This window comes from Syngnathus scovelli, chromosome 1 (assembly GCF_024217435.2).
Source record: "Syngnathus scovelli strain Florida chromosome 1, RoL_Ssco_1.2, whole genome shotgun sequence".
Lineage (NCBI taxonomy): Eukaryota > Metazoa > Chordata > Actinopteri > Syngnathiformes > Syngnathidae > Syngnathus > Syngnathus scovelli.
Genome location: NC_090847.1, coordinates 27,430,683 through 27,454,019, shown reverse-complemented (window position 1 = coordinate 27,454,019; position 23,337 = coordinate 27,430,683). Strand labels below are relative to the sequence as shown.

The window sequence follows — 23,337 nt, the reverse complement described above, 5'->3', positions numbered from 1 at the left end:
AAGTAGCCACCGCAGAGAAGACTGATGGAAGTTGATGTGCTCCACAAAGGCCTTAAATTAAAATAGCGCCTCCAAACGCAGGCGCGGCGTGTCGCGGCCTCCGCTTTTCGGCTCGTAAGCAGCCACTTATTTTCCATTAGAAAAGCATTTCTGTTCATTTGCCAGAATTGGAAGTTGATTAGCCGTGACAATTAGACAGCAAGTTTGTCGCTAGCGTAGTTACCTCACTCCGAGAACTTTGACGGAATCCTCCTACGACACGTCTCGTTTCCTCTTGCCCCGCGGCTATAAGAGCAGCGCTAATTGCTAATGGCCCGTTGCCGTGTGTGAGCGCATGCGGCTTTCCAGACTTTTGATATACGTACTGGGGGGGGGGGTGTTCCGTTCCCGTTTGGGGCCCGCTTGGCGCTAATCCCGCTTTGAATGTACTGTATGTCTTTTCGTGTCGCCATTGTGTAGAAAAGAGCGGAAAGGAAGTGTATAGTACAAGGTTCACGCTTTCACTGACAGGAGTTGAATAGAAGCCGGACAAGGGCTGGCAAAATTCTCCAGATCCTGGTCACCATCACACTTGGGAGACCATGTGGGGGCAGAGGGCATGGCCGCTTTAGAGCGCCTTGTTGTGGGCCGCAAGTGCAGGCGTTATTTGCACTTAACTGATGTGGAAGTCTCGGTTTCCATGGTGACCATGTGCCTAACCCTAACCCTAACCCTAACCCTAACTACAAATCATATTGGGATGTCGTATTTGTCGTTTATGAAATGCATATTTTATGTAGAGCATAATTAAATGACTTTTTTTGGTGTTGTTGATAATTTGTTGGCTGTCTCTGTGTGCTAGCGAACGGCCCTCAAAGGGGTCAAGGGCCCACTGTTGAAGACCCACTTCCTCTATCCCTGCAAGTGACCCATTTTCCCATTATCTTTTTTTTTTCTCATTTTAATATGGGTCAAAGCTTTAGAAAACAGTTTTGGGTGGACACAAGTGATGGCTAAAATGGATTAGCAGTCAGCTAGCACACACACACGCTTGCAGTACGAGAAATAGCCCGACACCGCCCAATCGCGAGCTTGAAACTCTAACCACCCCCGCCTTCCAAAATATGAGCATTTTCCTCGAAGAGTTGCCCTCGTGTTCTTTCCAAGCCCGTTCTCGATACCGTATATGAAATATCGAGCGCCGTTCAAAAGACAATGGCCCGCGTTGACACGCGCACACACATACAAAACACCGAGTCTAGCGATTTAATTAAGCGCTACGTGAATAATTCAGTTTGCGCCTCCGGGCTGGAGATAATTATAACGATTGGGATAATAATGTTTGTTTTTTTTATTGTATTAAGACGTCAATATCTCTGGCAGTGCAGATACTCTCCGCCATTTCCCGGCGAAGTTTTCTTACGATGTCAGCGGCGGGGTGTGACCTTGGCCGTGGCTCGGGCATGCCGGCTCCCAGTGGAGCTATCAAAGCTTTCAGTGCACACTTGAGCTGATCAATAATATATAATGTGATTACAGCTGTCCTCTACTGTGTGGCTTCCATCAAGTTCTGATTAGACGGTGATTGCCTATTCTTCAGCGGACGTATGGAATCAGCAGTCTATTGGTTGGGGTTGTGTAACCTTTGATGAATGCGTGGGAGACGTAATTGGGCCGCATTGTTGGCCAGGCGGCCAGCGCAATTTTATTTTTTTTTCCTCTTTTATTATTGTAATTTGAATCATTTTTGGAGAGGATTTGAAATCTGGATTCTTCATGGGACAATTCGGTGGGGATGACAGAAGGTGTTTCAGGGTCGGGCGGTTGACTTAAAAGTCAACTCGCAAAACTTAGTTATGAAGATAATAATTGCAAACTTTCTTTCTAAGCTTGAATGCTACGTTACTTTTTTTTTGGAGCTAGATGTCGACAGCACAGTTGTTTTTAGCCGACGCACTCGAAACATTGACAGTATTTCCCGCAAATGTTTTTTCCTTCCTCCATTGTTGTTGATGTGGATTGGTAATGACATCATCGACGTGCCGAAAACATCACACGACACCTAAGTGACCTCACTCCCTCAGATGGAAATGCAAACCTGTTCCATCACGACATTTGTTGCATGCCTTTAGTGAGTGTCCTGGATTTTCGTTGTTTATTCTTGTCAGAGTCCCACGAGCGACTTGACGGCCACTTCATTAGGGACACCTCCACCGCAATCTAATGCAGTCACCGGAGCATTGAGGAGGCCCTGTCGAGTGTGTATTTCAAGCATCGATCACTTTCTGTCCAGACACCCGTCCTCTTGGGGAACCCAGGCCCACAGAGGGCCTCTCCTTCTGGGTTTTCAGGGGAGGGGGGGTGTCCATCTGCGAGGCTGGACATCGAGTCGGTGAGAGCTAATGGATGGCGCACACGCATTCGGACAACAGATTGGCCCACTGTGCTTGTGTGCGTGTTGGAAAGTTGAAGAACTTCCAACTGCCTCTTGTGTCCCCTTAGCGTCAGCCTCATTTGATTAGTAGCCTGAAGGGGCCCTGTCGATCAATAAATGACTTTGGTGGCCCCCTTCTACAGCTCCCCCCCTCCCACCCACCAACCCCCGACTCCCAACACACACAAAGACACACACTGTCTGCCGCACTCACACTAATGCGACAAACTGCGGCGCAGCTCATTTAGGCCAGGACGTCAATCATAGAGACAAGTCCAGTCTGGCTATGTAGGACGTCTGCCGGTTTCGGGGGGAGCTGAATACGATATTTTGAGTCCATCTGGTACACAAGATGATGAACTATAACTTCCTGTTCTTTATGATCCATTCAGTTCATGGAGTGTAAACATGAGCAGGTGGACGGATGTCCATCATCTAGCGCTCAATAGATGATCCATTTAGCCTTTTACATTGAAAACCTTAATTGGCTTAAAGCTCACCCACACACGCACGATGATGTCACCACCCATTGTGAGAGCGACCTCCCACTGTCCGAATATTAGGTTAACCGCTGTGCTCAAGGGCACTTTGACGCCCCGCGCCGACAGAGCCGCCGGCGTTTTATCATCCAGAAATGTTCCGGCGCGCTCCGCTAATTAGAGACGTCGTCGCGCGACCACCCGCCGCCTCCTGAACTCCATCGAGGATGTAAGTGCAGGAGGGTGCAGCCACTGGCTATCCAGGGTAGTGGCTTTAAAAAAATATATTTTAAGGATTTATAAAATGTCGTGACAAAAACATTTTCACAGATGTTTTCAATCTGCTGCAGTATAGCGCCAACTACTGCCGAGGAGGACTTGGATGTCAGATTATTATTAATTTCTTTTTTTCGGTATCGGTAGCTTCCACTCGTACTCGATGTCATAAATGAAGGCCATCATTGGCCCAGAGCTCGCCCAAACAAAATGGAAGCGCCTTCCACGTGGCGCCCGTCCACCTACGCACTCCAGGAAGCCTTCCTCGTGACCTCACGCACAGCGCTGTCACTCAGACCAAGGCCCCGCCCCTCCGCACTGCCATCCCACGCAGTCGTCGGTCACCGCCACGTGCCAGTTAACCTCTCTTAACGAGGTGCAGCGGCGGGTCACGTCGCCGGGCTTTATGTCCGCCCACGCCGACTCGGGTTGGTGTAATTGACTTACTGATGGACTGTCTGGGTAGACATGGTGCTTGGCGAGCGAGCGTGGGTGTGGGAAGGATTGCAGCGAGGAGAAGGTATGGCTTGGCTTTCAGACGGTTGTAATCGTTGCTAATTGGGGACTTCCATGGCTCCACTGGTCCAATGTTTATGTCCAATCAGATTCCTGCCTTTGTGTGTTGCCATGTCAGTCTTATAATCTTCCCAGGGCCTTTAAAATCAATGACACCGGGCGATGCAACTTGAATTGGGACAATCGCATTTTTCCTCACAAGGCCAGCGACTCGGCCCACGACGCACTCAGCATTTTTCCGCTGGAGCTAGCCGAGTCGAACAAATCAAATCGCAACCAGGACCGATTTCTCCGATTTCTGACTGGATTCATATCAGGGAATTAATTTTCCCACACCTTTCCACACAAGCCACGCCCCCTTTCCCACCTGTGCTGTGCTTATTCATCCATCCAGTTGGAACTGATGTGTAACCGACGCCGTTGATGGACACTTATTTCCTCACTTATCTTTTCCTTTCCTCCTCAGTGAGTGTCTGGGAATGTCGGGGAAGGCGTGTCCCCCCACCCCCCTCCCCCTTCGCTTTTCGGTGCTGATCATCTTGTGTGAGCAGCAGCCTGACTGCACCGCTGTTAATTTCCCTACTCCCAGCATTAATTAGGAGTTCATAAATTAAGGAAAGGGGCGGAAGGAGAGGTGTTGTCATCAGGAAAAAAAAAATTAATTTCTCACTCCGACACACACTGGAAGGGGAAGGGGGGGGGGGGGGGGTGTCTGCACAATGAGGATTTATTTGCCTTGGAGAGCTTTTGTTGATGTTTTGAACGGTGACGCATTAAGCATTTAGATTCTTTCCATAAAACGCCGCATTCCGAGGGTTGCTAATTGGTACGCATGCACTCCGGAATCCTTTAACTGCCATTTGCGGCGGGGGGAAAATGTACGTTTCGTCTGCAGCGGGCGCGACAACGCCGTGCCTTTACTGCGCCGACGTGTTGAGTGTTTTGTTAGCCTCTGGAGCTTTAGCGCTAGCCGCGCGATTTATGGAGGTGCAGTTGCGCAATGACCTCGACGGGTTAGGTCGAGTCTCACTCGTTGCTACTCGCAAACGATTCTCACGTTTCGTTTCTCAACTTTACAGCAGTTCAACTGTTGCCTGTTCTCCTGGAACACACCACACGCACGTTCAGCGTTTGCATCCGTCGGCTCCCGGGAGTTTTACTCGCCATTTCCTGACTTCAGGGAGCTCCAACGCAATTAACGGACCTTAAGGTGGTCCTCTTGGATCGGCGGGATAAGATATGACCGATATTAGTGCTGAACGTTGTTTACAGTGATAGATTGCGTGCGCAGTTTCGAGTCAATAAGTTATGATAGCGCCAAGAGGACACTTAGCGGAGAAATGATGTGCTAACTACGCTAGTTTGTTTGTTTTTTAATATGCAGACATTAATTTCCCTCGCCACTCTTTAGACTTTCCAATAAAAGCGTGATTGGCCCAGTGGACTCGCTTGGCCGGCCACTTGGGCTCGAGGGCCTTTTGGGTCGGCCCGCTGGCGAGCAAGCCAGGCTTTGGCGGCGGTGGGCCGTCTGCTGCTTTTGGATGGCTTCTCCCTCGGGATTACATGTAGCGTGGAAAATGGAGACGCCGGGTCTGCCGAGGTCCCCGTTCAGTTATTGATTCGGTTTTGTGTGTGTGGGGAGGGGGGGTCATTCTCCGCCATGGGTTTAAGAGTGACATCTGGCACAGAGTAAAGTCACCACCAAGTTTTTTTGTTTTGAAAATTCAACTCGAGTTCATTTTTAGAGCATGTTTTAGTTTTTGGAAATTTTAGTTAACTTTTTTTCTTCAGATTTAGTATTATTTTTTTTAACTACAATTCTCAACCAACTATTTGACCATCTTTATTCCGTATGTACGCGCAGCAATACCAAATTAAAATAAAATCAACCCCGAAAGCTGATGATATTAATTAACAAAGATGAAAACGACGGACATTTTTTATTGTGATTATTGTAAGATGTAGTGTTAGTTACTTTTCATTCTTTTAAAAAAACCAAAATTCCGTCAATTTTTTTTTTTTACCCAATTTCAGTTTATCTCATTGGATTTCATAAACTCGAATAACCTCGTTGGTTTTAGCCACCGAAGCCTTTCCAAACTCTGCCTCCATTTTGATCGTGTCCTTGACCGAGATGTTCCCTGTGAAAAGTGCTTTTAATTATGAAGGGCGCCGCCCTGCAGGTTGGCAGAGCTCCAAGTGGACAACCACTCACTGCCCCCCTTGCACACAAACACACATACACACACTAGCCAATAAAACGTGATCACGTGTTAACACACACTCACTGGTTAATGCCTCGATTCACCCGCAAGCCACTCGCCGTATTTATGTGCGTCAACACAACTCAGGCGATGATGCGCACTCACTGCGGCAGACCCACGCTGTCGTCTGACACGCATGACACGCACATCCACAAAGACGCACACTCTTGGGCAGGCACACAAAGGGGTCCCGGGCGCACACACGGGCCCATTTGCGGTATTTCTTCCATTCAGCGTATCCCGTCCAGCTGTCAGCGAGCTGTCAGTGTGTTGTGTTGCCAGACGAGTGGCCCCGCCCCCTCGCCAACAATAAAACATGCCTTTAAAATGTCACCAGCTCCCCAAAGAGCCCAAGCAGAGGCAACTAATCGATTCGCATTAGTTGTTCAATTGACTTTGGCTTGAACTTAACTCTAAGACTCCGCCTCGCCTTTCCTCCTTCCCTTTTTTTCTTCTTTGCTTTTCTTTCCTCTCAACTTTTCTCTTTTTCTCTTCTCCTGTCCTTTCTCTCCGTTTTTTGTTTCCTTTCCTAAGTATTGTTATTACGGGTAAAACAAGTCCTTGATCTCTGCGCACTTGCGTGTTTTATTTTTATTTATTTTTTTGGTGGTGTGTTGAAACACTTTCGTCATGTCAATCTGGGCGTACGGTGTCCCGCAGAGCGCGCCCTTCTCACTTATCTGGCCCGGCGGTGTTTTCGCAGACGCTGCTTGACACCCAGGACCCCCTCCTTTGGCTCGGGTCAGAGGGGAGGAAAGTGGAGAATATGAGGAAGGGCGAGGGTTAAGCCCAGAGCCAAAAGGGGTCCTCGCTTAATATGGCCGATCATCCCCTTGTGCCTTAGCCTTAGCCTAAACAAATATGGCTGCCTCTAATGAACAACACATATGCATCTTGGACCCATTTGGTCAAATGAACGTCATTGCCAGTTTTTTTTTTTTTTTTTTGGCCTTGTCACACACACACAAATAAGCAAAGCGGTGCCACGCACGGCCAGAATATGCGAGTTGGCAGCTAGCAAGACGACGGTAGCAACGACTAGTGTTAAGCAGATGGGACAAAATTTTTTTTCCTCCTTCCCTTTCCTTTTTAGAACTCCTAATTAGCACTTTGGAGCGTGTGCAGGCTGTCCACATGTGCATATTTTGTGGCACACACGCACCACACTGCTGTATTTTGACTGACTGTGTGGGTGTTGCGCCGCAATAAAAGTCCAACTAAGGGCGCCACATGGGAGCGTTTATCCGGCGACAGACCACTTCTGTCTAATTAGTGTTAAAAAAACACAGCGACTCTTCGGCAAGTACACGTGTGTTGCTGCTCGTTTGTGTTGTTTTTGCATTGTCTGCTTTCAAAGGCCACGCAGGTCAATCTTGATTAGCATCGGCTAGTTCCAGTTGGCCGTGGGGGCAAAAGTATCGAAACTGTCTCTGAGTACGAAAAGTCGGAGTGACTCAACTCTGACTTAAGTCAAAGTAGAACCGAGTTGGAAATGTATTTAAATATTCAAAAGTGAACGTAATTTCAGTCTGCTAGCTTAATGCTAACACACAATGCTAAGCTGTAACAATGGGCTAATAAAACTAGCATCAAGATTGCAGTGTTATAACAAAAAAAGAGAACTGATATCAAAAATTAAACACATGCAAAAACTAAACCCTCCGGCAATCTGCTGAGGTGAAAAGCATGACCTTCACGTTCCCGAAAGGTGCCGAATAACGCGGCACCTCGCCGAACCCGATGGCAGCGCATAATCTGAACAGGAAATTACAGCGGAACGCAAGGCTTTACGGCTACTTGGAGACAGACCATTAGATGCTTGAATAGCATCAGACAAAAACCACCTTGGGTAGATTGAACGCTCGCTGCCGAATTTACTTCCTGGTGAGGCGTAAACAAGAGTTTAATTAAGAAAACAAGCAGACGTGTTTGTAAAGCGCCGTTTACTTGCAGAGTATTCCAAAAACAAGCATCAACTTTTTTTTTTTTTATTAATGCGTATTTGTTGAGTGTGTGTTTTGTCCCATCGGGGTTTCACATCTAAGCCTTGACATTTTCCGACAATATTGCAGCGTTGAGCCACCTTTAGGTTTCCATAAGTCAAGCTAACACCGGGGACCGAAAAACACGTGTGTGTATATGTGTGTGTGTTGATCCCCTCTCACATTATTACTCTCCATTGTGTGTGTTGTCATGCGTCATCCCCCCCATCGCATGTTACCCCCCCCGCCACTCTCGGTCATGTTAGTCATCTTTTTTCATCACAACCACACGCCAGCGTAAAACAATATATCCTTATTTGTTACGGTCGACATGTTTTTTTTTTTTTTTTTTTCTGCTTCATCTGTCCTTTCGGCCATCGGAATCACAAACGGCCACAAATGAAATCCCTCCCGCTTTAATGCTGTATTTAAAGTTCTTTTATAGGAGGATTAATGGGCTTTTTCGCTGCGGTATGCAAATAGCGCAAAGTCCCCTTTGCCGAAAATTAAAACAAGATACACTGAATTGATTTACTGATGAATTGGCGAAACGAAGTTCACGGTTCATGGAGCGCTCCGGCTACATTTGCATCGGGTATTCTATTTTTATTAGGCTTGAAATCCCATTGAGGATTGTTAACTTAATAATTAATATCAGTATTTTTGTCTTACCAGAGATGCGAGGCGTTTAGTATCTATTATGTAACAATGGCCTCTTCACCGCCAACACGTTTGACAGAGAAAAAGTCATTAAAATGGATGCGTGATGTCATGCGTGCTTGCTTGCATATCTCACTGCTTTCTGCTAGTAAATAGTGTGTGTGAGTAGTAACAAAAAAAAAAAAAAAAAAAAAAAAGCTTTCGTTTCCTCTAGCGACCATCCGAAGCGTTCTGATCCGGCATGTCTAATAAATCTTCTCGCCGCGCTTTCATAAATCTCAATCGTGAGCTTGCGTGGACATCAAAAAAATATGAGCGTTCCTTGTGTGTGGCTTTCTTCATGGAGGATGCATTTTGCAAGAGTGTGATGTATAATGTAGCGTGGTGTACTTAGCGGACCCGTCGGCATGCATGCGGCCATGTTTTCAGTCGTTCGTTAATATGTGAGAGGAACAGCTGATGTGACTGATGGCCGTGTTTTCTTCTCAATGATAGCTAACAAAATAGCTAAAGTAAAATTGACAAAAGAGAAATTCTAATTATCGGGTAATGGGAAGGATGCCGATACCAGCCACCAATACTTAAAGGAAAAAATTTTACTTAATTTACTTAATGGCCTTTATTTACATATCTTGCACGCAATAAATGCTCATTTAAAAAACACATAAGAACGATATACACTACATAAATCGAAGCATTTGCAAAGAAATAAAAACTGCTAAAAACTAAAAATGAATTTTAAAAAATAAAATTAAGTGAACAGCTGCAACTAAAAATATCTTTTGTTTTCAAATTTTGCTGCTAGTCTTTTATCTACACACGTGTGTAAGCTAGCTACTAAGCTAGCTTGAAGAAAATTAGCATAGCCTTGCTTCTACGAGCCAAATCCTCATCCAATGGAGGGCCAAATGTGGCCCTCGGACTTTACGTTTGACACACCGGTGACCTCATCAAACAACTCGAAACAAATCGAAAAGTGCGCAGTTGAGTAACGAATCCGTACGACCGCAGGCGGCGCCGTTCCAACTGCTGTGTGGTCCTGTTACTCCCCGGGCTGGAGATTGTGTTAAAAGTTAAAAGTCAAAGTCCCAATGATCATCGTCACACACACATCTGGGTGTGGTGAAATTTGTCCTCTGCATTTAACCCATCCCCATGTGATTTTAATCCATCCCCTGGGGGAGAGGGGAGCAGTGAGCAGCAGCGGTGCCGCGCTCGGGAATCATTTGGTGATCTAACCCCCCAATTCCAACCCTTAATGCTGAGTGCCAAGCAGGGAGGCAATGGGTCCCATTTTTATAGTCTTTGGTATGACCCGGCCGGGGTTTGAACCCACAACCTTCCAGTCTCAGGGCGGACACTCTACTACTAGGCCACTGAGCTGGCGAGTCACGTGCAATCAGGATGCAAATGTGAACGAGTCCTAAAAGCCTTCAAGTTGAACATGAGCGCAAAACGGGCGGAGGGGTCCGAGGGAGCGGCGCGGGAAGAGCTGGAGCATAAGCGGCTCCAATTAGCAGACACGGGCCCGTTAATTAGCGCCATTAGCAACAGCATGCCGGCTTGATGCTCCATGTGCTTGTTTGTGAGTGCGTGCGCATGAAAAGTGACTTGTGGATGGGCTGCAAACTACACAGTGCAGATGTGGCGTCCATTTGCATTTTTGTATTTTTATAAGAGCATTCGCACTCCTGCTCACGCAACATGCACTCAGTGCTGTTGTCAAGTAGGCACAATTAACCCTCAGGCCTTTTACAACCCTTTCAGTTTAGCACATAATCTGTCATTTTTAATTTTTTTTTTTTTTAATGCTTTTTACTACAGCGTACAATTTTCATGATTAATTTATTTCCCTCAGCTTCTGTAAGTGCGTTAGTATTTTGGAGTAAAAGTAATTGTTTTTCACAGAGGCTAAAAGTTACGTTTGTAAAGATTGCAATATTGTCTGTCTACTTGTGTTGCTGCACCGTTTGCCTTCAAATTTCCGCCACATAGCCCGTCAATGGAGTTCCCTGTTATGCGTTAGCATTAGCATTGAGATGGCGGACGTTAAGGCAGATATATTGTTTTAAATACAAAATGTATGAACATGAAATTTCTCTTTGTGTTGGAACATGATACGCCAAAAGTATTGGAACGTGTGCGTGCAATCACAGTGAAGTGAAAAGTGACCAAATATGGTCATTTGCTTTCCCCTTTGCACCTAGTCCACCTTCCCCTTTTCATTTGCTTTTCGCTTTGCACCTAGTCTAGCTTCCCCTTTTCTTTGCACAAGAGCTTCAGAGTATGTCATTGATGATGTTGGCCCAGACGGGTCACAACCGGGTCACAACCGGGCCTACATACATTTCAAACATCGCCTTCTCACAAGCAAACACCGCTTGGAGAGCAAAGGTGGAATAAAAGGAAAAAAAAAAAAAAATCAACATCCTCCTCTTGCATAGCAGCTCATTATTTCCCTCTAGTGGCTGGACGCTCTTCTTCTCCTGGCGCGCGTGTGTGTGTCAGCACGTAAATGCAGACAGCGTCTGTCGCATTATGATGAAAAGGCGAGAAGGAGGTCGTCAGAAAGAAGGTCATCCTGCTAGCTATTACAGAGGAAAAAAGAATAATGAGTCGTTTCTGCCAATAAAAGCAGCGACGAGACGAGCCCGCGTAAACCAAACTGCGACGACGTTCCGGCGTCTAAATGAGACACCGTTGCAACCTCATAATTAACTTTCACTGAGCCAAACAGGAAGCGGCGCTCCCAGGTTGTACAAACCTTCAGTTTATATTTATCGTGGAGTGGTCGTGGTCTTCCTGACGTTTTTAATTGCTTCCCACGTAAACAGCAATTGCAACATTTTGCAGCGTTGAGTCATTAACTCCCAAATATATGGATCCCCCGTTGAGATCCACGCCCCTCAAAATAAACCCAAATTACACACTCGCATCCTCAAATTCGTCTTTGAATTTTATATAATAATATATGTTGTAATTAATAATAAATAATAATAATAATAATAAATACAAATAAATAATAAAACAATATCATAATATTTATATAATTTGTAGTATTTGTGACGTTGCTTTAACTCAAGATACCGAGTAGCTGCTGTCGCAAATGTCGTATGTCGTTCTATTTTGTGGCTAACTAAATTAGCCGCATTTTTTTTTAATCTGTAAACACAACACTTTAACTGGCAAATACCAACAATTTTAGCTAAGTCAATAAATAGCCAAACAAAAAAAAATATTTATAAAGGCTGTCTGTCGAAATGTTTGTTAGAGAGCAGCCAGCTTCTCGAATAGACATCACGAGTTCTTCCTTGGCTCGTTCTCCAGCCAGCTATAAATGTTTACTCTGTATATATATTGTGTAATTCCACAAAAATCCAACATTGTGTCAAAGGCTAATACATATTCAGTGCTTTACATAGTTTGGAAAGGCGAGCCGAGCCGGCTGCCTCTGAGCTACATCGTTCCAGCTAAGCCCGCAGAGAAAAGGGTTAGGAATTAAGTCAAGGAGAGATAGTCGTATTATAAAGTCTCCAAAGAGACAACGTGGCAAGATGATCGAGAGATAAAAAAAAAAAAATCGCTGCATCGGGCATGTACGCGACACCTACAAATCTCACACAAGTACATCGCCGGCCGGCTGTCGACGGCGGGCTCGCAGCGGGGCGCTCCGTGCTGAGTTGGCGGATTGCAAATGAGATGACTGACGCAACGGGAGAGCAGACAACAAGATGTACGCCTCGGCTTAGGGAAAACAAAACAGTGTTGACAAAACTTTGAGTCAAGGTACATGATTTAAATTTTAAAAAAAAAGTTACAGCCACAGAAAGATGTTGCACGCACACTCGCGATGCACAACGAGGCGCTCTAAAGTCGATTTACGACTCGCATTTACACTTTTGTCCTCATCAAATTCGAGTTTGGACCGGTAGTTAAAAGCAAGCTCGTTGGCAATTACGTAAACACGCGCGACGGTGACACAATAAAGCAGCTTTACTACGTCTGCAGTTCCCGACGCGGCCGCCCCGGGACGAGGGAGGTTCGGGTGTCGTAAAAGAGAACGGCGCCGTAAAAGCCGATCGCTGTCTGATGTCATCACATCAGCTTGGGAAAAGTCCAGATGTGGGAATATGATTTATTTTGATAATTCGCCGGACTTGTATTTGTTCCGCATTTCCAAACCCATCCCACGCTTATTTTGTTTTCATCTTCACTACTCCACATTGTCAGCGTCTACACCTCAGCATCCAAACACACTCTGACCCGCTCGACCCGTTCATGATGTCATCCGTTCGTCATTGATCACCTATCCAGATATCTCCGAACCGGGTCACTTCTTGACTCTGAAAGAGTGAAATCATCTTGACATGCGAAAACAGAAATGAAAATGATGTACAACGATAGCTGAAGAATGGCGCTCTTGCTTCAGCGTTGCACAACACACACACACTTCGGCACATGTGTTGCATGAGCGCTAAAAGGGCTGAGCGATAAATGTGCTCGCAGCTCCGTGGCCTTTAAAATGTCTCCAGTTTGTCATTTAGTGACGAGGACGTGAACTGAATGGGGTCGCGACTCAAACGGAATACCAAGGGAGTCGAGGATGTCGAGGTGGGGGGGGAGGAGGAGGGAGGAAAGAAGAGAAGGCGGATAAGAGGAGAGGACACCAGGGAGAATGACTGGTAAATAAAAGCACGGCTGATGTTTGCGGGAAGGATGTCGAACTGTCTTGTTGTCGTCGGCATCGCGCTAAGAGCCGCTATTTGCCAGATTGAACGAAAAAGAAAAACTGCCAGTGATGAGTCGTTCGGAAGATTCCGACTCACTTAACAGTTAGCTCTGCCCAACTAAACGAATTACGCCGTTTGTTTCAAACAGATACTTAAACGTTCAGTCTGCTAGCTTAATGCTAACACTGAACAGCATCTATTGATGATCTTGCATCTGACTCTCTACTGCCCTCTGTCGGCCAAAGAGGAACAGATTAGTAGCGTTTCCATTCATTTCAATGGGAAGCGGTGATTTGGATTGGAATGCTTTCAGTACAATTGAACATTTTTGACACACTTTTTGTCTTTGTGACCTAATATCCCGTCAACACATACACCAACATGCTTTTCTAGGGCCCGTTCAGCCACATGCCGAAACGTGACAGAACGCCCCCCAGCTGGACTCTGATGAGGGCACTGGACCCGCTGTGCCAGTGGGCCCTTATTTGCATACAAATCAACGCCAAGCAGTGCTCACACACAATCACACACACCTCGCCACATCCTGACGTGGATGCGGAAATCGTGTCATCTGCCCTTTACGCACACAAGCTTGCGGTTAAAGCAGCACTTGTGGTGTGTGAAAAAATCGTCTTGGCTTGTAGACCCCAAAAAACATCCCCAAAAGTGCCATAATGGAACATCAATATTTTATCTTGTCTTTCGTATAGAGAGGAACACGTATTTGGTTTTGTTCCACGATGGCCCCTCGCGCGTGGTTACGAGAGTTGAGTTTGACACCTGTGCATTATTGGAAGAACATTAAAGTGACAAGAGCATCTGACCTCTGTCACATACAAAGTGAAGAGCGAGAGGGTGGGCTGAGGAAGACGAAAGATGGCGAGATGAAGTTTGAGGAAGGGGGGCAGAATAAATAATCCCCTTTAAAGGTCGCCGTGGTTTTTCTTGGAGGGGAGGGAGGCGGTTACAAAGAGGGAAGAAGAAAAAAAAGATTTATATGTTAGTGAGGGAGCAGCACTTAAGAATTCTCCATCATCACCACGGCGACTGGTCACCAGGCAACCGGGTACACAATGGCTGCGGTCGCCGTGGCAACAGCTCGCTCTCCCTCCGCCGGGCGGACGAGAGGGAGACGGAGGGAGCCGAGGGCGGGGGGGTGAGACAGGTAGACAGATGGAGTGACAGGGGGAGGAGAGCGAGACGGAGGGCCGGAGGTGAGACGCAGCCGCTCGAGGGGGAGGTGTGAAGACGAAAGGAGGCGCATTGCACCTTGGCAGGTGCGCCGCGTTGGCCAAATGAGTGCAAAAAGCAGAGTGCGAAATGTAATGAGCGATGAATGTCGCACCATATGTGACCCGGCGCCGGGGGAACCTCGGCTTTCATTTTTCACTTTTACGCATGGCCGTTGATTTGAACACAATCGTGTATCCCGCCGGACAAATGCTGCTTTCCCCGCAACTGAAATTGGGCATGTTATAAAAATAAGAAAACAAATCGGATTTTACATACAATGAATCTCACTAGTGAGTGAAAAAAAAAAGTGAGAAATTAAAAGAATGCTTTCTCTGAGTGCGCACAACGAGGCGCTCTATTTTTCGTGGGACTGATTTGCTAAAAAAAAAAAAATCTCGCACTAAAAACTAAATTAAGTTTGTTGAGGTGCTACATCTTGATGGAGACGTTTCATATTAGGGGGAGGAGCTAACTCCAAGTATTATTCAGGGGTGAGAATTTTCCGCAGATCCGCGGATTTCCGTGTTTTTTTCCGTCTAAAGTATTTTCGTGAATCATGTAAATTCGTTAAGAAAATTATTATATATGGTGGGTGGGGGGGGGGGGGGGAAGCGGCCATTCAGACTTCCATTTTTTTATCGTGATTCGGAGCCCAACACGAAGAAATCAACATAGCGCGTCAGACCGGTCCTGGCTTGGCAGAACTTTTTGCGGTGATTCACAAGAGCAGCTGATGTGACAGCTGACGCTGCATATTCATGGCGGCGACGCCCACACGCGCGGTGATGCCGCAGAACCAACGCTATTCATTGTAAAGATAAAAGTAGCAAGATGCGGCTCCCATCGCTTCTGGGAAGATGAGGTCGGAGTGGGTTCAGGGGAATTTTTGGCCCAGCGTTTGTGAGGTCAGTCGGAATTGTTTCCTCGTTGGGATGATGGAAAAGGATTCAGGCGGATGGGGAGGGGAGGGGGGGGGATTTCTTGTTGCGCTTCAAAATAGTCAATTTAGAAAGTTCATTGTTTTAAAATGTCTGGAGCAAAAGTGGGGGCGGAATCCTCACATTTCCAAAATGGCCAATTTAGGCCAATTAGAAGAAGAAAACGCTGATTTGCATTTTTCTCTAAAGCCTTTTCCGACACTTGAATTTATTTAATAAAGTGTAAAAACACCAAACAACGTTTAGAGAAGCCAATTGCTTCGATTAGTGAAAAAAAATAAAAATCCAATTGACCGTATTTGGATATCAGAAGCTTTTTGGTCAACGAAGGTTAGCTACTTAATCAATGAACGACTGGCATGAGTGCAAAGAATGATTGACAGGCGCTAGTCGGAATCCGCATCGCTCCCAATTAGTCCGTCTCTAATTCCATGGTGCGCATCAACACGATTTAGTCGTTAACACTTCCGATAAGACTTACCGAAGCCTTCGGGCTCAACAGTACAGGAATGCTGTAATTGTATGTTTGGGAAGTTGCATCTCAGTTTGGATATGTATCTGTGTGTGTGTGCGTGTGTGTGTGTGTAGTCTTCCCGATAAGGGGTACAGATACGTAGAGCGAGGGTGTGTGTGTGTGTGTGTGTGTGTGTGTGAAGGGGGGTCGGGGGGGCTTAAAGCTGAAGCTGTAAATCACTTAACCTGGGGCTAATGGGTTTACGAGCTGTATTACACACACACACACGCACACACACACACGTGTCACAAACACAACTTGTGATGTTCTTTAGGTGGCCTAAACACAATGGATGTGTTTCATCAGTTTGTTCTCGTTCTTGAGTCTCTTTGATTGTCTTCCTCCATGCATGTGAATACTAAAAATAAAATAAAATAAAAAAATGTCAGCCGCTTTCTAGCAGAAATTCATAAGAGAGAAAAAGGCGGAGAACCTCACGGTGGAAGAGCAGCTCCACTTACGTGATGATGGGGTGGCTGCGTTGTTGCTACGACAACAAGCAGGAGGTAGAGGGGCTTGTTTGGCAGAGATGTCATTTTCTTCCCGTCGCCGCAAATCCGACGTGTCAGCCGGCGACTCGTCGGATTCATCACGGGGAGAAAATGGCCGACGAGGACGGCTGCTGGAAACGGCTCGGTTAGCTCGGATGACACCGTATGTTCGTCGCGGGGAAAAAAAACTCGGGCGACGCCTCCCAATTCTGTCATTAATCAATCCAGGGTTGGACTCGATGAACTAAAGCAAGAGATGGTGAGCCATCTGTTGCCAACTCTAGTTTCTTCTTTTCTTCTCGCTGGTAGGCCCGGATTGGGTAATTTGTACGTTCCGGTGAATTCCTGCCAGGCTAGACTCCAATGTTCACCAATGATTGGCAACTTGATTTAAGGTAGTCTACGATTTTTGCAGAATTTTTTTTATCCCCCCACAGTTTATCAGCATTTTTTGAAGATTTTTTTGGGATTTGGATTGCGAATGCTAATGTTAGCCATTAGCTATATCGTTATATCACTGACTGCCTACCTTTGTTGTAGTTAAATTACAATCATTTTTTACCAAAATTAGCAAAATGCAATACAACTAGAAACATGAACACAAAATGCAATTGTCGCTGCCGTCTTAACTCATTCACTGCCAACCCAGTTAATATCTTTGACGTCTATACCCGTCAATGGCACTGAATGAGTTAAAGTTCGCATCAATTGAAACCTGCAGAGAAAAGAAAAAAAAAAAACAGAAGCTAGCAGCAGACTGAAAGGGAGGAGAAACGTCAAAAATGCCAACGTGTTCCCGTCAGCTTCCTCCAACAAAAGGATGGCCGCCGGCTATTCTTGTACGCCATGTCGACGTACATCTCAAATGTCAATATATCGTGCCGAGCGCTTCCGGGCTATTATTTGTGTGGTCGCGTTTTTTTTTTCCCCGGCCATCAGTCAAGACGCTATCGCCGAGGAAGTCTGAAAATCAATGCATGTCTTTAAAATTTGACGCCATCCGTGGCAGAAATGATTCATGACGACAACATGGCGTTAAGCAGCCTAGCTCATTCCCGCACCGACGGACGCTCGTTTGCCAACGTAAGCAAAGATCCGGCTTGGACGCCGGCTGTTGCCGATTGTTGTCCCTCGTTGTTTTTTTTGTCACCGTCGCTCGTTCCGGATGGGATTAACGAGATTGCGCCTATTCAGACACGAGAGAGAGACGGGCTACCGAATGTTTAGTGACGAAACGTCTGTAGGGGCGAACGGCGCGCTCTTGTTGTATTTGGCCGGGAATCAGGCTTCCCCTCTGGCTGTTTCCGTCAGCCTGTTGCGGCCCGTTGCCGTAACTACTCAAGGGCCAACTCCGTCGGCGGTAGCTGGAGGCTTCGCGCTGTCGATCGGTGATGTCATGAGAAGAGTCAAACTGTGCCTCCAGGTGTGAAAATGTGGGAAGGAATCCAGAACACATCACGTTGAGCTGGCTGCTCATGCCGGCGAGCTTCCTTCAACGCTAAGCCCAAATGTCTGGCCCGAGCCAGGGCACATGTCAGTCATTAAAAGTTGAATCCTTCCAGCGTACACACAGTGGAAATATTTTGGACGATTGCAGAAAGTGATCTCTCTTTTTTTTTTTTTTAATGTGCGTACAGTAGTGAACGAGTGGGACATTTAGACAATAAAAATCGTTTAATCGTTCACAATGATCGATATCATTTAAAAAAAAAAAAAGACATTAATCTTTTGGGGAACACAAATTTTGTAAATTATTTTTGGACTAAGCAAAATTTTATTTATTTATTTATTTATTTATTTATTTATTTATTTAAAAAAACAATTCAATTAATGCTTCATTTTATATAAAGAAAAAGTAATTGCAATCATTTTATACAATTATGCCAATTTGTAATCAGGGAATGCAATAACAATAATAATAATAATAATAATAATAATAATAATAATAATAATAATGATAATAATAATAATAAAACAGGCCAATCTGCAGACCTCAAAAGTCATCGATTAAAGTTTAAACATTCCTACATAGACAGAAAAAAAAAAAGAAAGTTTCCACTATTCATTTTCTCCTCAAACTATTCTTGCGTGTGTTGAGTCATTGTGTTTAAAAAGTATGTTTTAATCTAGTAAGTTCTTCCATGCTGACACGGCATTCCCTTGATTTATATCCGCCGACATTCCCGGCCAACGACCGCGCAATCAACTTGCAGCGTCACTTTTGCGAGCCGCCAGCAGCAGCAGCAGCAGCTCGCTCGGTTCCGATGACCCGAGACGAATGTCAAATCGCGACTGTCGGAGGCGCCGTCAATGATGTCGTCAATGAAGATGCAAAAGGGGTCGGCGGCGGGAGCGGACCGATAGAACCGTTTAAATCCCGGGCCAAAGTATCGTTCTCATCGGCGCTCTCCTGTTGCTTCTGGAGATAAATTGAGGGCTGCTCTGCTCGCTGGCGTTTTATTGCCTTCCAAGAGAGAGCAGAGCAGAAGCGGAGTTCTGGAAGAAGAAGAAGGAAGCCTCGGATAAATATTCCCACTCGGCTCACCGGCGCTATTTGATGCCGTCGTCTCTTAAGAGGACTTTGGCTTGCCATTAAGTCTTTTTCAGGCTGTGGACAAGCTAAAAGGAATTTAATTCAATCGCACACACGCTTCCCTTAAACAAAATCGAAACGGGGTCCTTCATCTTTTGAAAACACGTGCGGTTTTGAAGGACGTTGATGTTTGACTACGTCGAAACAGACAAAGCCACAAATTCCGAATGGGATTTGTCAGCGGCTACGTAAAGAGATTAGCGTTATGACAAGCAAGTACTTACAAGAGGGAGCTTTTAAATTCAATCATCCGAAAATGAAATGACTTATTTATGTGTACTCGAAAACCGTAAAAAATAGAGCTCGCTCATCGTTTAGCTCATCTGCATGGCTGACATTTCTCGTTGAGAATGCCCCAAGAGTTTCAATACAGCCAATTAGTTGGAATTATTTTGAAAAATAAATTAAATTATTTCCCCTCTGTGTATCGTGACTGCAGTTCAATTAGCATTTTTTTTCCCACGCGTATTTTTAAACAAATATAATCCATTTATTGAAGAAGCAAAATCTGATTTTTTTTCACAATTTTTTAATCTGAAATGCAAATAAATCTGTTTATTGCAACAATAATTTTATTAGATTATTTTCATTTATTTTTTATTGAGAACAGTCCAATTACAATATTGGACTGTTCTTCTTAAGCACTCATCTCATCGAGACAGTATCTGAAAAAAAATCAAATATCCAAATTAACAAACGCATCGACCAAAATGAAGCGGAAGTTGTTGTTTTTTTCCGAATAGTTGGCAATTGCGACGAAGATTCAAATTCGATTAATCGTTAATCCGTGCAATTTCCCTGACTGCACTTCTTAAGCACTCTAAGACACCATCTGAAAATAAATCAAATATCCAAATTCACCATAACGAAGTGGAATTTTTGTTTTTTTTCAAAATATTTTGGCCATTGCGACTTCCAATCCGATGAATCGTTCATCTGCGCCTCCCATGCAATTTCCCCGTGGAGTTGCGGCGTGCCCGTGTGCTAAATCTCGTGTGCGCTTTCTTGTCGTGTCTAATAATAGCAGGCCACCTGCACTTGAAGCGAGATGGCAAGTCAACCTGCAAGCTTCCCCGCCGCGCGCTCGCCCAAATGTTCTGCCGCTGATGCGAAACACGTGTGATGCGTACTCGCCGGAATGAAACGTGCCAGAGTGTGTGTGTGTGTGATCCGTTAAACTGCCCGAATCAAACCGAGGAACGGGCGTCCTTACCGTCACCTTCCGCTTGCGCACTTGGACCGGCTTTTATTATTCATGGCGACCACAAAAAAAAGAAAACTTTCCTCCAATGCTCCCCGCCTCCCCTCCCCTCTCTATTTTTAAGGTAATTTATTTTGCTTATTGGCTGCGTGTTTCGTAGGCCTCCGGGGTTTTCGGCGGACGTCTTTATTGACATTGATTCGGGATGTGTTCATCGTGCTTTAGCGAGCAAAGCTGTACTTATTCACACGCCGTGACGCCATAATGACACCGGTCCAAGAGAACCAAAGCGGCTGATAGCCAATCTGAGCTTCTAATTAAGTTTCCAGGCCTCTCACTTTGGCTTATTTACGGCGATAAACAATCAAAGATGAAAATAGCGCTTTGGCGCATCATCCGCCGGACGACTGATTTGAGATTTGCCGAGTCACACGCTGGCTTGTTGCCTGCTGCCCTTGCTCGGGAAAGTAATCCCCTCCCTTCAAAGTCAAGCGTGGACCCGGGAAGCACGCGGTCAGAATTGTAAATAAATCATCCAGTTAGGGCCAGACATGCCAGCAAGAGGAACACACACACTCGCACACACACACAGCATTCAATGATTGGTGTGTCCTGAGCGTATAGACGAGGCCAGCTGATGAATGAGAGTCTGTGGTTTAATGAAGTGTGTTTATTAGGCGGCCATCGGTGGTTAACAACACGCCAAGTTGAAGGCCTGAAAACGTGGGAGTGGGAACAAAGCAAGAAAATGAATGACAATCAAAAAAAATAAAATAATCGGAATATCGCTTTACATCCCAAGACAGTCTCTCTCTCTCTCTATCGTTCTCATACTCGCTCCGTCAAGTTGTTTGCAACTCTACGAGTTCCACAAAAGGTCATTTTGACGTATTTTTATTTTGGAGCGCAGACGGCCCCGACGCCATAAATCACGTTCACATCCGTCAGCGGCAGCACGTGTCAAATAACACGGCCGACCAGAGGCCCCATTCGTCAATATGCTGGATTTTGCTGTGTGTGTGTGTGTGTGTGTGTGTGTGTGCGGGGAAAATGCTAAAAATAATGGAGCAAAAAGCAATCAAAACAAAATATACATGACAAATGTTGAAAAAAACTTTACTGACGAGGCGACTATTTCAGAAAGCCTTAAGTAGGGGGTTGCAGTATATATATATTATTTCGCTTAGGTCGGGGTCACGACTACTTTTTTTCCATAGTCAGTGTTTTGTCATTTTTTTTTCCATGTTAAAAGTCAGCTTTATAGCGAGAGCCTATAAAAACAAACACTCCTTTAAAATGGGTTTTCTTTTCCCTTGCTGTAAGCTTTAAACTTACCAAAAGCATCTTTTAAAAGTATTTTTTAGTGCCTACTTGACCCCGCAGACTTTTTCAGCAATTTGGCTAATATTGAACAGATCATCGAAAAAAGAGGCTTTGGGCTGTTATTCTTCAAACTAAAATAAAAGCAACCTGGAAGATTCTGCAGAAAAGGCTCCGCTATCCAATGCTAATTAGCATCTACGTTGCAATGCTTTAATCTGTAATGTTGACAGACGAAATAGCGGTATTCACTCATATATTCTTTATCCTTTGCATAGAGCAACAAATATTAGTGCCCGACTGATGAGCTCAAGTACAGTATTTTCCGGACTATAAGGCGCACCTTCAATGAATGGCCCATTTTAAAACTTTGTCTTTATATAAGGCGCACTGGATTATAAGGCGCACCATTAATGCATCATGTCAGATTTGTAATCCAAATCAAATCATTCTCCATTTTATCTTTTTTATTTCAACTTCAGACGCAACAAATTACTTTATAATCACAAAATAATGATCCAAAGTCTTTTTGATTCATGATTCATAGTCTTCAGCGGGCTACTTATGATTGATTTCATGACACAATGCTTCAGGACAGTTTAAATTTATGAATTTGGTCCATATATAAGGCGCACTGGACTATAAGGCTTTTGAGAAAATTGTATGTTTTTAGGTGTGCCTTTATAGTCTGGAAAATACGGTAGGTTTTATATTGCCAACCGAAAAGTTTTGTATGCCCTGTCTGTTTTGATGATAGCTTGTATATTTCAATAGGAAAAGATGATTGGAGATAGTTTTGAGGATGGAGGGATGTATGTTCTGTAAAAGGTTTTGTTGCCGTGACAGCTGTTGCAAAAGCGCGATATAGATAAAGATGTGTTGTCTCGTACATCCTTGGTCAAAGAATAAATTCAATTTGGATCTCAAGGCGCTGGTGTAAAAAAAAAAAAAACTTTGTGTGGTCCAACCACGCAACCTCACATTAAGCCTTTTCTTCGTGCACTATAGCTCTGATTCAGACGGGCAAATAAGCGCGAGCCGGGGAGCTCTGATGAGGTCGTTGATACGATGCATGAATGCGGACACAATGCTGAATGATTGCTAATCACAAGCGCTGAGGGATGGCGGGCTGCACAGCGAGGGCCAAAAGTGGTGATTGGGCTTTGGACAAAAAGAACCAAAAAAAAAAAAAGCGAGGATAATGGAGGGCATGCATGTGGTCGTGAACACACACACACACACACTCACATACACACGAGCACGCGTAAACATCATGGGCCAGAGCTCAAAGGCCTTCCAATCAGCAGCAGCCATGATGAGATGAGAGGACCTCACCTTGTTCTCAAAACAAGTCAAATCACAAGTTAACAAAAACCCCTGAGACCCCCGCCCCTCCCCAAGAGTCATTCTGAGGCTGTCAGCTTTATTCTTTTCTTTTCATACATTGTATATTCCCACACACACCCACACACACATAGTATACGTATATAGTATGTATGTGTGTACTTATTAATCGAGATGAATGAAGGAATTCGATTAATTGTTCAGCCTTGTCTTCAAGGTTGCAACCACAATTTTGAGTCATTGAGCACCTGCCTGCGTTTTAGTCAGCACACACACACACTCGCACACTCACTATTGTACACTCCCACCTCTCTGAATTACCCGACATTGCAGGTGGGAGAGACTCCATTACCGAGTTGAACTCTAACCCCGCCTCGGCTGCC

General features: G+C 45.1%; 1 protein-coding gene across 4 annotated transcripts in view; it reads left to right on the top strand.

Moving 5' to 3' along the window:
• Nucleotides 1–23,337, top strand: part of LOC125976261 (tudor domain-containing protein 5-like) — a 125,743-nt gene that overhangs the window by 8,419 nt on the left and 93,987 nt on the right. The window contains exon 1 of one of the 4 annotated variants that reach the window (XM_049732336.2): nucleotides 13,251–13,272. The exons of 2 other annotated variants lie outside the window; for them this stretch is intronic. In XM_049732336.2, the coding sequence (XP_049588293.1) occupies nucleotides 13,266–13,272 (7 nt within the window). In that variant the 5' untranslated portion in view covers nucleotides 13,251–13,265. Of the gene's footprint in view, nucleotides 1–13,250; nucleotides 13,273–23,337 lie in introns of those variants that run through there. One more of the 4 variants, XM_049732409.2, reaches the window with a different exon arrangement.